At 40.3% G+C, this 15,866-nt stretch overlaps 1 protein-coding gene across 1 annotated transcript in view; it reads left to right on the forward strand.

Annotated features, from left to right (window-relative positions):
- Positions 1-7,681, forward strand: part of LOC120057745 (inactive dipeptidyl peptidase 10-like) — a 66,562-nt gene extending 58,881 nt beyond the window's left edge. Inside the window, exons 20-26 of the mRNA XM_039006225.1 lie at positions 4,267-4,461; positions 4,600-4,654; positions 4,796-4,895; positions 5,691-5,749; positions 6,036-6,108; positions 6,750-6,823; positions 7,547-7,681. Of these exons, the coding sequence (XP_038862153.1) occupies positions 4,267-4,461; positions 4,600-4,654; positions 4,796-4,895; positions 5,691-5,749; positions 6,036-6,108; positions 6,750-6,823; positions 7,547-7,681 (691 nt within the window). The remainder of the gene's footprint in view (positions 1-4,266; positions 4,462-4,599; positions 4,655-4,795; positions 4,896-5,690; positions 5,750-6,035; positions 6,109-6,749; positions 6,824-7,546) is intronic.
- The last annotated feature ends 8,185 nt before the right edge of the window (positions 7,682-15,866 follow it).

The following is a 15,866-nucleotide window of genomic DNA, read 5'->3' on the forward strand; positions in this document are numbered from 1 at the left end:
ACACGATGATGAGCTTGATGCTCCTTTGATCAATTCTTGGCTGCTGTTTGACAAATAAATATAATCTGGCTGTTTTGTCCATAATAATCTCATCATGTAGGCTAGCCTACCCGAACTGTATATCTGTGAGCTGTTGGTTAGAGCGCATGTGTCAAAACCAGAGGGGATATTTAATTGATAATGCTCGAGAAGCCGGTGTTGAGGATATATTTGCACGGATATTGCGTCTCGGGCCGGCAAACCATGCCAATAAATCCTTCAAACATCGGCTTTGAGGGCATTATCACGTTTATTTAAAAAATATATATATTTTAACCATTATTTATCTAGGCAAGTCAGTTAATATGAACTAATTCTTATTTACAATAACGGCCTAGGAACAGTGGGTTATCTGCCTTGTTCAGGGGCAGAATGAAAGATTTTTACCTTGTCAGCTCGGGGATTCGATCTAGCAGCGTATTGGTCACTGGCTACCTGCCGCCCCAATACAACAGGTTATTCAAAACATATTCAAATAATGATTGACATATTTTCATTAAAAACCTTATTTAGATGTATTTATTCATACTATTTCATCCTTCCACAAGATTTAGTCCCGACACAAATCTAGGGTTGTTGTTCTGTATCTATGGACGCGACCCAGTTGTTCATTCTAAATGTGCTATTACCATACTGGCTGGCAACGTTCTTATCCCTTGCTTGCTAGCTAGCCAACTACGGCTAACTTACCGTCACGTATAAAACTGCAGCTAGAATAACAGCAAAGTAGCTGCATTTGGATTTGTTTGAGCTGTTTTCTAGTGACATTTATTTGGATATATCCATAACAATGAGCTAATGAGGTGCAATTTCGCCCAGAAAATGTGCTCACTCGTCAGGACACTGTTATTCAATAACACAGCTAACACAATCACCTCAAACTGAAGCTGGAAAGACTGCAAACTAGCTGCACTTTGTTTTGTTTTACCTTTTTTCAATAACATTTTTTTGTAGACAGTGCATTTGGAAAGTTTTCAGACACCTTGACTTTTTTTCAAATTTTGTTAAGTTAGACTTCTAAAATTGATTAAATCAATTATTTTCCTCATCATTCTACACACAATACCCCATAATGACAAAGCAAAAACAGGTTTTTATAAATGTTTTCAAATATATACAAAATGAAATATTTACTTATTTGCAATGAGACTCGAAATTGAGCTCAGGTGCATCCTGTTTCTACAACTTGATTGGAGTCCACCTGTGGTAAATTCAATTGATTGGACATGATTTGGAAAGGCACACGTGTCTACATAAGGTCCCACCGTTGACAGTGCATGTCAGAGAAAAAACCAAGCCATAAGTTCGAAGGAATTGTCCGAGAGCACCTAGACAGGATTGTGTCGAGGCACAGATCTAGGGAATGGTACCAAAAACAATCTGCAGCATTGAAGGTCCCAAGACCACAGTGGCCTCCATAATTTTTAAATTGAAGAAGTTAGGAACCACCAAGTCTCTTCCTAGAGCTGGCCGCTCGGCCAAACTGAGCTATTGGGGATAAGGGTTTTGGTCAGGGAGGTGACCTAGACTCCAATGGTAACTCTGACAGAGCTGCAGAGTTCCTCTGTGGAGATGGGAGAACCTTCTAGAAGGATAATCATCTCTGCAGCACTCCACCATTCAGACCTTTATGGTAGAGTGGCCAGACGGAAGCCACTCCTCAGTAGAAGGCACATGACAGCCCGCTTGGAGTTTGCCAAAAGGCACCTAAAGGACTCTCAGACCATGAGAAACAAGATTCTCTGGTCTGATGAAACCAAGATTGAACTCTTTGGCGTGAATGCCAAGCGTCACTTCTGGAGAAAATCTGGACCATCCCTATGGGGAAGCATGGTGGTGGCAGCATCATTCTGTGGGATGTTTTTCAGCGACAGGGACTGGGAGACTTGTCAGGATCGAGGTAAAGATGAACGGAGCAAAGTACGGAGAGATCCTTGATGAAAACCTGCTCCAGATCGTTCAGGATCTCAGACTGGAGAAAAGGTTCACCTTCCAACAGGACAACGTCCCTAAGCACACAGCCAAGACAACGCAGGAGTGGCTTCGCGACAAGTCTCTGAATGTCATTGAGTGGCACAACCAGAGCCCGAACTTGAACATCTCTAGCGAGACCTGAAAATAGCTGTGCAGTGACTCACCCCATCCAACCTGATAGAGCTTGAGAGGATCTGCAGAGAAGAATGAGAGAAACTCCCAAATACAGGTGTGCCAAGCTTGTAGCGTAATACCCAATAAGACTCGAGGCTGTAATCACTGATGAAGGTGCTTCAACAATGTACTGAGTAAAGGGTCTGAATACTTATGTAAATGTAAAATACATATTTTTTTTACATTTTCAAAAATTTCTACAAACCTGTTTTTGCTTTGTCATTATGGGTATTTGTGTAGATTGATGAGGGGGAAAAATGATTTAATTAATTTTAGAATAAGGCTGTAACGTAACAAAATGTGGAAATGTCAATGGGTCTGAATACTTTCCGAATGCACTGTTTTGACTGACTGAGAAACACTGCCTGTCTGTCTCGTCCCGACTCCCGTCATGTTCATTACTATGGGAAAGCTGGAGATCAAATTTGAATATTGAAACAATGTTGCAAATGTCTTTGAGACAGAAAGCAAGGTTTTTACAAATCTCCGCTGTTGAAAACTAAATGTTAGTCTAAAAGAAATGTGAGATAATGTCTAGATGCTTTTTATAGTGGAGATGTTTATAAAAAGTTATAAAGTGCCCGGCTGGGCTGATGAGACAGTGGATTGCACAGTCAGGTGGAACAGAGTAAATAGGCATTTTTGCGTCATAGATTTAGCCGGTGGTAACTTGTCGAATAGACACCAGCTGGAAAACAATTTTAGCCAATCAGCATTCATAATTTTGTGACAAAACCATCTGTAGAGTTGAAAATGAGATGGAAACCCATTTAACTTGTATATTGTATTCGGTGCATGGGAATTTAACCAGAAAAGTAACTTTTGTGTCCACTACATCGTCACACACATCCTTCTATCCGCAAGGAGTCAATTTGATGGAATTACATCTCTGGTGGGAAAATGCGCATAGTGTTTTTTTAATGTTTGCATGAACATCTGTCGCCAATTGGATGGATTGTGATATAGAATGAATGGTGCTGTCGGAAATTCGTAAATCCAACATTCCGACACGGAACTAACCACTTGACAGATCCTCCACATAAGAGTTACAAGTTGGAAACCAGAAGGTGATAACTGAGTTTAGAGTTTTTTGGGACATTTCATCATTGACCTTTTACTTTTTCTTTTTTCTTTTTTTCTACCCCCTTTTCTCCCCAATTTCGTGGTATCCAATTGGTAGTAGGTACTGTCTTGTCTCATCGCTGCAACTCCCGTACGGACTCGGGAGAGGCGAAGGTCAAGAGTCATGCATCCTCCGAAACACAACCAAGCCGCACTGCTTCTTGACACAATGCACATCCAACCTGGAAGCCAGCCGCACCAATGTGTCGGAGGAAATACCGTACACCTAGCGACCTGGTCAACGTGCACTGCGCCCGGCCCGCCACAGGAGTCGCTAGTGCGCGATGAGACAAGGATATCCCTGCCGGCCAAACCCTCCCTAACCCGGACGACGCTGGGCCAATTGTGCGCCGCCCCATGGGCCTCCCGGTCGCGGCCAGCTGCAACAGAGCCTGGGCTCGAACCCAGAATCTCTGGTGGCACAGCTAGCACTGCGATGCACTTGTACCTGATGATCACAAGATAAAACATTTTTAAAAACTGTGATTTTCAATCACTCTGAGATTCGCAATAGGGAGTAAGCAAAAAAACTCATTGCAGGTTTTGAAAATCAGTTTTTCCTAATTATAGCCTTTGATGTAACAGAGAAGCATTTTTTAGGTAATTTCTTCTCGTCTTTTTAACCACAGATTATAGAAACATGCAATTTTAACATATTTAGACACTGGTATGGTGCTGGAGAAATGAGTATGAGGTTGAAAAGTGGCGGGAATTGCCCTTTAATAATGTGAATAATCTAACTAGTTTTACCATTTTGTCAATATTAGCAATCTAGTTAACTCATTATGTCAGTGGTTGAAAGTTGTTATGACTTCAAAAACACTTGAACACACTCCTGTTGTATTTATGACTACTAGGAAATAACGATATTCCAATGAGCACTGAACACACCAGAAGTCACTCATATTGCACCTTGATGGTAAGTTCAATTTAACCAACTTTCATGGTGTTCCATAGTGACAGTGCCCCCGGTGGCCAGGCGGTGAGTGACCAGTTTGTTCTTGACTGGGACTCTGTTCTGGTCAGCTCGGATAACGTCATCGTGGCTCGCCTGGACGGCAGTGGGAGTGGGTTCCTGGGCCAGAGGGTCCTACATGAAGTCCACCAGCGTTTGGGAACCGTGGAGGTGCAGGACCAGATCGCAGCAGTAGAGTATGTACTGGAGCATGATCTGAACACGATCTGAAAGCTCTCACATGGATACTGTTGAAAGAAATTGTTGACTCGATGGGAACTGATTCATTGCATTTCAGAAATGTTAGACTTTAATACCCTCCCGTATGTTCTTAGGTACCTGACCAAGCTGCCATATGTGGATAAAAATAATGTTGCTGTTTATGGAAAGGTAAGGAAGTGTAATTTGGAATATTTGTGGATATGGTATATTTAGCTATAACCCCTTTTTTTGTATTCTTACTTACAGTACATGGGTTTTTACCTATATCCAACATTGCTTGTCCAACTATTTTTGGGGGTGTTTCCCCAGGCTTATGGGGGTTTCCTGAGCTCTCTTCTACTCCTCTCCTCTGGCTCCATGTTCAGATGTGGGGTTGCAGTTGCTCCCGTGACAGACTGGAGACTCTACGGTACTTTCCCAGTCTAAGTCCTTTCAGTAGCCATTCATTTAATAGAGTTTGTCAAGTCATGTCCAATATCTCTTAGAAGTTATGCTGATGGCCACTTAATACAATGTCAAATACGGTAAGCGGATGCGGCACTCATTCATTGACGTGAAATGTAGGGCCACGTCCAATAAGGCTGAAGGATGTTGTTGTTTATACCATTCATGTGAATGGTAAGGCCAGCATGTGCTATTACTCTATAGAAATACGGCAGGCACCGGGAGGAAATACAGTGTTTCCTACTACTTCAGAGCTGCCTTTGAATATCTTCCTCAAAACACAGTGGCATGAAGCCCATTGATAGTTCAGGGATTTTAGAGGTAATAATGAGGGAAAATATACCTGCTTTCTGTCTATTCAATCACTGGTATCTTTTGTCACTTTCCAGTTCGCCTGAATTTTGACTCTTTACTTTACATGATCAATCTCATGTTTCCTACCTGTCATTTTTCAAAGACTTAGTGGAAAAATCCACTCAAAAACTATATTTTGGTATTTTTTAAAATTAGTCCACTGTTAATACAGTCCCAGAACGTTTTGCATGTCAGCAGTCAACTTTTCAGGATATTGGGTTTTCAAGCAGTGTCACTTGCCACATCCTCATGATGATGTGGCAAGTGACACTTTGCTTCTTGAAAGTCCAATATCTTGAATACTTGACTGCTGACAACAACAAAAAACATTTTGGGACTGTATTAATAGTGGACCAATGAAAGAAACACCAAAAAACACACTTAACTATGTTGTATTTTTCTAAAGGTTCGGCCTTCACTGAGCGTTACTTTGGGTTCCCGGTCCAGGATGAGCGTAAATACCAAGTATGATTGACTTTCTATGTTTACATTTTTTTTTTACATTGAGAGGTGGTCAAGGTGGAAGCACTTTGAAAATTCTACATTTAATCTTATCATTAGCAATTCATCCAATAAACACTTGTTACAGTGCATTAGTGTCATACCTGTTGATTCTTCGCTAATGACAAGCCTCTGCTAAATCACACCAAGTTGTGCTTGAATGCATTTCTCTTATAGAAAACTAGTTGGTATTTACAGTATGTTTTCAGTATCTTTCACCGATGTAAAATTGTCATTGTGTCTCGAACAGCTCTCCAGCCTGCTTCCCAACATCACAGGCACAGGTCAACGGAAGTTTCTCATCATCCATGGAACAGCAGATGGTGAGTACTAGTTCTCTCTAGTTGGTACTCGGGGCATGGTTGCACGCTATTGTTGGACTTCAATGCGGAGCTTATTTTGTAGGTTTAATGAAAAAGATAGGAGATACGCCGTTGTCTAATTAGTGTTTTATCTGTCAGACAGGCAGTGTTTCGGGTCAAACAATGGGCTTATTCATTGTGTTCGGTTGATTGTTCACCTTAAGTGGGGATAAAAAGACAGATGTATCATACTGTTGTTAATGAAATAAGATGTAATTGACAGGCACTCACAAAAATAGAACTGAGCAGCACAAGTTATAATTGCATACCAGGTACTTGTGCACATGCTCGATTTTTAGTCTGTGCGCATTTAAACCTGAGATACAGTGCATTTTAAACTTATAACTTGAAGAATCTTCAATTGTACGTCTATTGTGCTATAGCTTCATCTACTGTATCAGATCTAGTTCATTTCTCAATAGCTTATTGACTATAACAATGGATACTGGTTTTTTTTCTACATTGCTCCAGCCTCAACCCTGTAGTATTGCATTTAATTGTGTGAAATTGCCTACAATGTTATTAATTTTGGATGAAAATGCTTGTCGAGCAAGGACACCAACGTTTCAATTATCTCACTGTATTTCCTCCCTCTCTTTCAGCCACCGTTCATTTCCAGCATTCCGCGGAGCTGGTGAAACTTCTGTCAATATCAAACGTTAACTACACTCTGCAGGTGACCAGTTACATTCTCCCTCCCTATGCCAAGAGCCATTTAATGTCCCTGACAAAGTAGGCCTCAGTGATGCATGTATAATTGAGGCCGACCTCCTCCTTTTGCCTTGAATCATTTATTATTTAAAGTTTGACAAAGTGAAAATAGTTACCTGCTGCGTGGTGCCAAACCTGCCCTGAGGAAAATCTGTCTGATATTTAAAAAAGGCCCCACCTTTGAAAAGTAAGAGGGAGAATTCAAGAAAGAAATAGTGGAGGGATAATGGTAAGAGTTAAATTAAATAAAGGTAGACCTCAGCTAAATTACGTTGCCACGAGCAGCATTGCAGATGTTGCGATGAGCCAGATGCAAGACTTCGCTCTCACACAGTCACCCACAGTATCTGTGCAGGAGTTGGCTTCTTAAAACGTGGTAGCTACAGGACCAAAACAGTGTTGAAGTTAAGCCTCGCTCTTCACCGTTTTTCTTCACCGTTTTTAGTTGTTGCGGAAATTGACCCACTATGCTGTTTACTTTGTGCATCTACGTCATATCGCCGAGTCTACGTTGAAGTGTAATTAATAACAGTAGTTCTGCACGTGTGTTGTGACATTGATAATAGTGATAGTCATATAAGTTAACACTTATTTTTATCTAATTCGTAATAACAGTAAATGTAAAACTACTCTGCTGTAGAATTCAATATAATGATAATAAACAACTATTTATTTCTCTGTTCCCTAGATCTTCCCAGACGAAGGCCACAACATTTACTCTGTGAAGAGCCAACGCTACTTGTTGAACTCTGTCATGACCTTCTTCAGGGAATGCTTCCTAGTGGAAATCCCTGTAGCTCATCCTGTGTCTGAGGATGACTAGGATGACCATGTCTCACCTTGTTTTTGTAGAACTTGTTGCTCCTGGAAATGATAAAGTGGTCTTTGACCTGCTTGTCTGAGGTGAGAAGTGAGAAGTGGTGAGATATGGTGAGACAATGTGAATGAGAGAGGGGTCAGACAATGTTGTTGTGCTCTATGAAGGGTAATGATAGGCTGAGAAGAGATTGAAGATTTTTCCTGTACAGTGATGTATACATTTTCCTATTGCTATGATCAAGCAATAGTTCACATAGGAACATTTAGGCTGTTACCAGTGTTCTGCAAATATCATAAGTATACAGTTAGCATGGTAGAGATTCAGTAGAGAAGAAGGGAAACTTGTTCATATTAGCTGTTTGTATGGGAGGTATGTTTTAGTCTTTACTGTTAAAGATGTGAAAGGGAGATATTTATTTATTTTTTCCTTTTAAAGAATATAGTTATTTCAGACAGCTGTAATGTATTGTGAATTTTATACCTAGATACATATTCAGTTCTAAAATGGCATTTAGCAGGCGCTTTTATCCAAAGCAATTTAGAGCGTGCATTATGGATAAATACAGGTAACCGGGATCCTAGGACTGTCACTCTTCACATTTCCTCCCCAAAGTAAAATGACCTGGGAAATTAAAACATTTTCCCCCAATATTGCACTAATGCAATTTCACAAAATACACAATCGGCGCAGAAGCAAATTGGCAAACATTTTATATATAGCACATTGTCCAATCAGGTTGTCGCATGGAAGCCTTTAGTCTAGAGAATTTACTTCACACAAAGTCACCATAAATTCAAAGCACACACAACATTGACACTGCTGGACTGCCAACAAGACTTAAATACAGTTTAAAGTTCTCATCAGAACTGAATATTCTAAAATCAGCCCGAACCCCCCAAAAAATCCAGATAAAAAAATAAAATAACTATAGGCTATATTGATTTAAAATGGTGTTGAGAACAACGTGCTGGATGGGGGGCGGCAGCGGAGTGAGTAGATGAGGAAACGGACATTGGGACTAGAAAAAGCGCAAAGAGAGGAAAACTCACCTTATTTATGATCAACTGATGATGAAAATATTGGAATAAAATAGGCTAATGCAATTGAAAGCATTGCTTATACTGAAACTCACTCGGTCATATCCAACCGTTATACTAATGTAGTTTGAGAGTTCTTTCAAAATGGTGGATGGATGACAATCTACGTCAGGGGTGTCAAACTCATTCCATTTAGGGCCTAGTGTCTGCGGCTTTTTTTTTCTTCATTCAATTAATACCCAGACAACCAGGTGAGGGGAGTTCTTTACTAATTAGGGAAAGGGGATCCCTAGTCAGTTCTACAACTGAATGCCTTCAACTGAAATGTGTCTTCCGCATTTAACCCAACCCCTCTGAATCAGAGAGGTGCGGCGGGGCTGCCTTAATCGACATCCACGTCTTCGGCGCCCGGGGAACAGTGGGTTAACTGCCTTTAATTCATCAATCAAGTACAAGGGAGGAGCAAAAACCCACAACCCCCCCCCCCCCCCCACCCCACCCCGTCTGGAATGAGTTTGACACATTATGCGAACACAATCTGAATGGAGAATGATTACTATTTTATAGATTCAATCATCAACTGCGCACAGATACTGTGATGAATGAACTCAGCTACTTTCTGTTCTCTCATTTTCAATAATTCCCATTCCACCAATCACAAATATGCAAGATTGTTACTGGGTAAATACTCAATAACTATTACCATTTCAAACAACTGATTCCACACTTTTTTTTAACTAAGCAACAGTGAAACAGAAAATAAGAAATCTCATAAAATAATCCTATACACCAATTTAATGCTATAGTTGTGTGTGGTCACGTAGATGATCATTTCAGAGAATGTGTGATCAACAATTTGTATGAGAATAGAAATGGATATTTTTAACAGAGTTGGTCCCCATTAAGATATCTTAATCTCCCTGTTATTCATGAGCTGATCTGCTGTCTGTATTATCATCAACTTGATTTTTCCAAATAGGAGATATTCTGCCATTCATTGGAGGTTAACCAGCAAGCTGAGCAATTTTGGTTATTTGACTTTTGTTTGACTGCCGTTACAAAGTTTACATGATTCGACAATGCCATATCATACTCGGGGTGCGCGCGCTCTGTGTCGAGATAGCATAGGCTTACTGCTGAAATGCGCTGAATTAATTAAGGAACGTGATAATGCCCGCGAATATATGAACGGCCTGTTTTTCAATTCTCAACAATGTCATTGGCGATCAAAGTTACTCTGTCATTAGTAAATATCAGTTTCACTTGCTGTGAAATCTTTACATAGTGGCACAGCCAAGCCGGCAATGTGGCATATCGACAATCTTATCTTGGGAGAACCCTGGCATAGTGACCATATCTTGGTTTTAAATGTTTCAAATGGGCACTTCCGGTTTTTGTGGTGTTTTCCAGGGCTCTCGGGATAAATATTAATTATTCCCGGGTATTGAGACTTTTCTGGAAAATATTCATCCCTAGCGTGCATACGTTTTTGTATGGGTGACCCCAGCAGAACCCACAAGCTGATGTTGCAAGAGCCATGCTTTACCAACTGAGCCACTTTCTTGTATTTTCAGTGGGTTTCGGAAATTATTGACACCCTTCATGAAGACGACCTAAATAATTAAAATATTGAGCTACATTGTATGCTAATGGGAATTGTGGAATTATATTATTTTATTCTATTACAATTTCTCAAAGAAAGAGATTTTATTTCACAAAAAAAAAATATATATATTTGTATTATTGACACCCTTATTTTCAATGCCTCACCATGAGTTGGAAAACACATTAGGTGGGATCTTGGACCATTCCTCCAAACATAATCCTTTCAGATCGTTGATATCTTTAATCTGTGTTTATGGACTGCCCTCTTCAAATCAAATCGCAGGTTTAATAATGGGTTTCAAGTCTGGAGACGGCCATTGCAAAATGTTAATTGACCATTTCTCTGTGGATTTTGATGTGTGCTTGGGGTTATTGTCTTTCTGGACGATCCACTTGCGGCCAAGTTTCAGCCTCCTGGCAGAGGCAGACAGGTTTTTGGCTAAAATGTCCTGGTACTACAGTAGGTCAAATTCATGATGTTCTGCCTGCGGCTATGGAACCCTGACCTGTTCACAGGTCATGCTACCTTGTCCTGCTGTCTCAACCTCAGAATGCTTGGCTATGAAAAGCCAACTGACATTTACTCTTGAGGTACAGACCTGATGCACCCTCTACAACCACTGATAATTATTTGACCCTGCTGGTCATCTATGAATGTTTGAACATCTTGAAGAACAATCTGGCCTTAACGGCCATGTTCTCTTATAATCTCCACCTGGCACAGCCAGAAGAGGACTGGCCACCCCTCAGAGCTCGGTTCCTCTCTAGGTTTCTTCCCAGGTTCCAGCCTTTCAAGGAGACTTCTACATCTTTATTGTTTGCTCTCTGCAGTTTAAGCTGGGTTTTTGTACAAGCACTTTGTGACATCTGCTGATGTAAAAAGGACTTTATAAATACATTTGATTGATTGATTGATGATGCTGTTGACCTTGAGGCCAGGCAATACACCCATAGTAATATTTGTCATATATAGTAATCAAATCACATTAAACTTTTACCAGTTGGACACAAATATACTTACAGACTAAAACTGAATATATAAATATTGCATTTGAACATTTTATTCAATTGGATAGCATTTTAAAACTGAATGCAATATTTATTCAATTCAGTTTCAAAACATGAAATTCAAGTTCAAATTCAATAATTCAATTTGTGAATTACAAATTCAAAATATAAAATTCTTATTTAATATCCTAATACAAATTCATTATTATGGAATTAAAATACAACTTCTGTTGGCACTGAAATACAGTGTCCCTAAAAAGTAACTTGTCATTTTTAAAATGGCCTATCTGGCATTGATATGAGTCAAACATTTATTCTAGTGTCAAAATTTACAAAAAGTATAAAGTAAAAAGTATAAAAAGGATAATTTTGGTCAAAAAGTATGTCTTGTCCTAAACTGACACTTGCGAGATAATTGGAAAAAATGGTATGTCACGGAATTAAGGGTACCGTAACAGTTTTCCGTGCGTGGGGTTTATTTAAAATCTGCCACGGCTGGCAGTACCCAAGTAATCATCAATTCAGAGTTCAGCATCAGGCACACGATAATAATACCCAATTTGGTCATGGCTGCAAGCATTTTTAAATCAACCAAATCTAAAATAGCGACCAAATCAGGAAATGCAGTCGCCATACCGTACATCCTTGCCCTTTCAAATAAAATATTTAAATCTTGATAATTTATTTGACCGAGATGCACGCCAACAGAAAGTCGGCGAAAATCTCATTCCAAAATCATGGGCATTAATATGGAGTTGGTCGCCCTTTACTGCTATAACAGCCTCCACTCTTCTGGGAAGGATTTCCACTAGATGTTGGAACATTGCTGCACGGACTTGCTTCCACTCAGCCACAAGAGCATTAGTGAGGTTGGGCACTGATGTTGGGCGATTATGTCTGGCTCGCAGTCTGCATTCCAATTCATCCCAAAGGTGTTTGATGGGGTTGAGGTCAGGGCTCTGTGCAGCCCAGTCAAGTTCTTCAACACCAATCTCGACAAACCTTTTCTGTATGGACCCCGTTTTGTGCACGGGGGCATTGTCATGCTGAAACAGGAAAGGGCCTTCCCCAAACTGTTGCCACAAAGTTGGAAGCACAGAATCGTCTAGAATGTCATTGTACGCTGTAGCGTTAAGATTTCCCTTCACTGGAACTAAGGGGCCTAACCCAAAACCCAGACCATTATTCCTCCTCCACCAAACTTTACAGTCGGCACTATGCATTGGGTCAGGTAGCGTTCTCCTGTAATCGGCCAAACACATATTTGTCCGTTGGACTGCCAAATGGTGAAGCGCGATTCATCACTCCAAAGAACGCGCTTCCACTGCTGCAGAGTCCAATGGTGGCTAGCTTTACACAACTCCAGCCTACCCTTGGCATTGCGCATGATATTCTTAGACTTGTGTGTGGCTGCTTGGCCATGGAAACCCATTCCATGATGCTCCAGACGAACAGTTCTTGTGCTGACGTTGTTTCCATAGGCAGTTTGGAACTCGGTAGTGAGTGTTGCAACCAAGGACAGACCATTGTTACACGCTCTGCACTTCAGCACTTGGCGGTCTCGCTCTGTGATCTTGCGTGGCCTACCATTTCACGGCTGAGCCGTTGTTGCTCCTTGACGAACTGACTTGTTGGAAAGGTGGCATCCTATGACTGTGCGGCGTTGAAAGTCACTGAGCTCTTCAGTACAGCCATTCTACTGCCAATGCTTGTCTATGGAGATTGTATGGCTGTTTGCTCGATTTTATACAGCTGTCAGAAACGGGAGTGGCTGAAATAGCTGAATCCACTAATTTGAAGGCGTGTCCACATACAGTTGAAGTTGGAAGTTTACATACACTTAGGTTGGAGTCATTAAAACCCATATTTCAACCACTCCACAAATGTCTTGTTAACAAACTAAAGTTTTGGCAAGTCGGTTAGGACATCTACTTTGTGCATGACACAAGTACATTTTCCCAATTTTTTTTTACAGACAGATTATTTCACTTATAATTCAATGTATAACAATTCCAGTGGGTCAGAAGGTTACATACACTAAGTTGACTGTGCCTTTAAACAGTTTGGAAAATTCCAGAAAATGATGTCATGGCTTTAGAAGCTTATGATAGGCTAATTGACATAATTTAAGAGTCAATTGGAGGTGTACATGTGGATGTATTTCAAGGCCTACCTTCAAACTCAGTGCCTCTTTGCTTGACATTATAGGAACATCAAAAGAACTCAGCCAAGACCTCAGAAAAATATTGTAGACGTCCACAAGTCTGGTTCATCCCTGGGAGCAATTTCCAAATGCCTGGAGGTACCACGTTCATCTGTACAAACAATAGTATGCAAGTGTAAACACCATGGGACCAAGCAGCCATCATACCGCTCAGGAAGGAGACGCATTCTGTCTCCTAGAGATGAACGTACTTTGGTACGAAAAGTGCAAATCAATCCCAGAACAACAGCAAAGGATCTTGTGAAGATGCTGGAGGAAAAAGGTACAAAAGTATTCATATCCACAGTAAAACGAGTCCTATATCGACATAACCTCAAAGATTGCTCAGCAAGGAAGATGCCACTGCTCCAAAACGGCCATAAAAAGCCAGACTACTGTTTGCAACTGCACATGGGGACAAAGATCGTACTTTCTGGAAAAATGTCCTCTGGTCTGATGAAACAAAAATATAACTGTTTGGCCATAATGACCATCATTATGTTTGGAGGAAAAAGGGGGAGGCTTGCAAGCCGAAGACCCCATCCCAACCGTGAAGCACGGGGGTGGCAGCATCATGTTGTGGGGGTGCTTTGCTGCAGGAGGGACTGGTGCACTTCACAAAATAGATGGCATCATGAGGGAGGACAATTATGTGGATATATTGAAGGAACATCTCAAGACATCAGTCAGGAAGTTAAAGCTTGGTCGCAAATGGTCTTCCAAATGGACAATAACCCCAAGCATACTTCCAAAGTTGTGGCAAAATGGCTTAAGGACAACAAAGTCAAGGTATTGGAGTTGCCATCACAAAGCCCCGACCTAAAGCCTATAGAACATTTGTGGGCAGAACTGAAAAAAGTGTGTGCGAGCAAGGAGGCCTACAAACCTGACTCAGTTACATCAGCTCTGTCTGGAGGATTGGGCCAAAAATTCACCCAACTTATTGTGGGAAGCTTGTGGAAGGCAACCCGAAACGTTTTACCCAAGTAAAACAATGTGAAGTCAATGCTACCAAATACTAATTGAGTGTATGTAAACTTCTGACCCACTGGGAATGTGATGAAAGAAATAAAAGCTTAAATAAATCATTCTATCAACTATTATTCTGACATTTCACATTCTTTAAATAAAGTGGTGATCCTAACTGACCTAAGACAGAGAATTTTTACATGGATTAAATGTCAGGAATTGTGAAAAAACTGATTTAAATGTATTTGGCTAAGTTGTATGTAAACTTCCGACTTCAACTGTACATGCCATGTAGTATCGTTTCAGCCATGCGAATTGAAGGAAAGTTGGTGGGTGCACAGTGTGCTGTTCAGATGCTGGAATTATTTTGGTAAATGTGCGAAGGTCAACTACTTTTTGAATATGCAGCACGTCCAATTGGCTTAAAGTAAATTTAAATACATTTGCCAAAATGATATATTTACTCCTGTCTATACAAAAATAAATCAAATCATTAAAATACTTCACCAGAGGATTATGAGCTTCTTTAAAAAAATTGCTGTGGATTGTTTCAAATTAACAGCATTAACTATGCTTATTTGGGAAGCCGGAAATTTGGACAGCTCGCGTGGCAATAGGCCTAGCTGATTATTGAGTTGTGGCTGTCATTGAAAAGTATCTCAAATATGTGCGTAGATAAAGTGTCATGTCTATAATTGAATGAATAATGTTGAGACAAGAAGAAGTGAAGGGGTGTGAGGCGAAGATATAGGCACGTCTCTCTCCAGAATACATGCACTCAGCTCTCCAGAATGCCTTAGCTGTCTCCCGCTAATTCTTGCACATTCATTGTTTCATTGTGTGAATTGTTTCCCCTTTGATTGTTTATTTTTTATTCATTCCCCATTTGCATATGTCACCTGTAGTAAATGTAACATTAGTCCCCGTCATTTAGTTACATTCATTTCTGTTTCTCTACCTTTCTTGCCTTTGTGCTGTTGTCTGTGCCCAATAATGTTTGTACCATATTTTGTGCTGCTACCATGTTGTGCTGCTGCCATGTTGTGTTGCTGCCATGTTGTGTTGCTACCATGTTGTTGTCATGTGGTTTTGCTACCATGCTATGCTGTTGTCTTAGGTCTCTCTTTATGTAGTGTTGTGGTGTCTCTCTTGTAGTGATGTGTGTTTTGTCCTATATATATATATATATATAGGACAACATTTTATGTATATATATATATATTTATCCCAGCCCTGACTTGGCTAGTTAAATTAAGACTAAATAAAAAAATAAATAAAAAAATAATGCATGTATTAATTACAGTCATTTACCGTTCTCATTCTCGGAGTGGAAACGTTGTTTGCAGAGTTCACAACATGCTACACT

Source organism: Salvelinus namaycush, chromosome 13 (genome assembly GCF_016432855.1).
Source record: "Salvelinus namaycush isolate Seneca chromosome 13, SaNama_1.0, whole genome shotgun sequence".
In the NCBI taxonomy this organism is placed as follows: domain Eukaryota; kingdom Metazoa; phylum Chordata; class Actinopteri; order Salmoniformes; family Salmonidae; genus Salvelinus; species Salvelinus namaycush.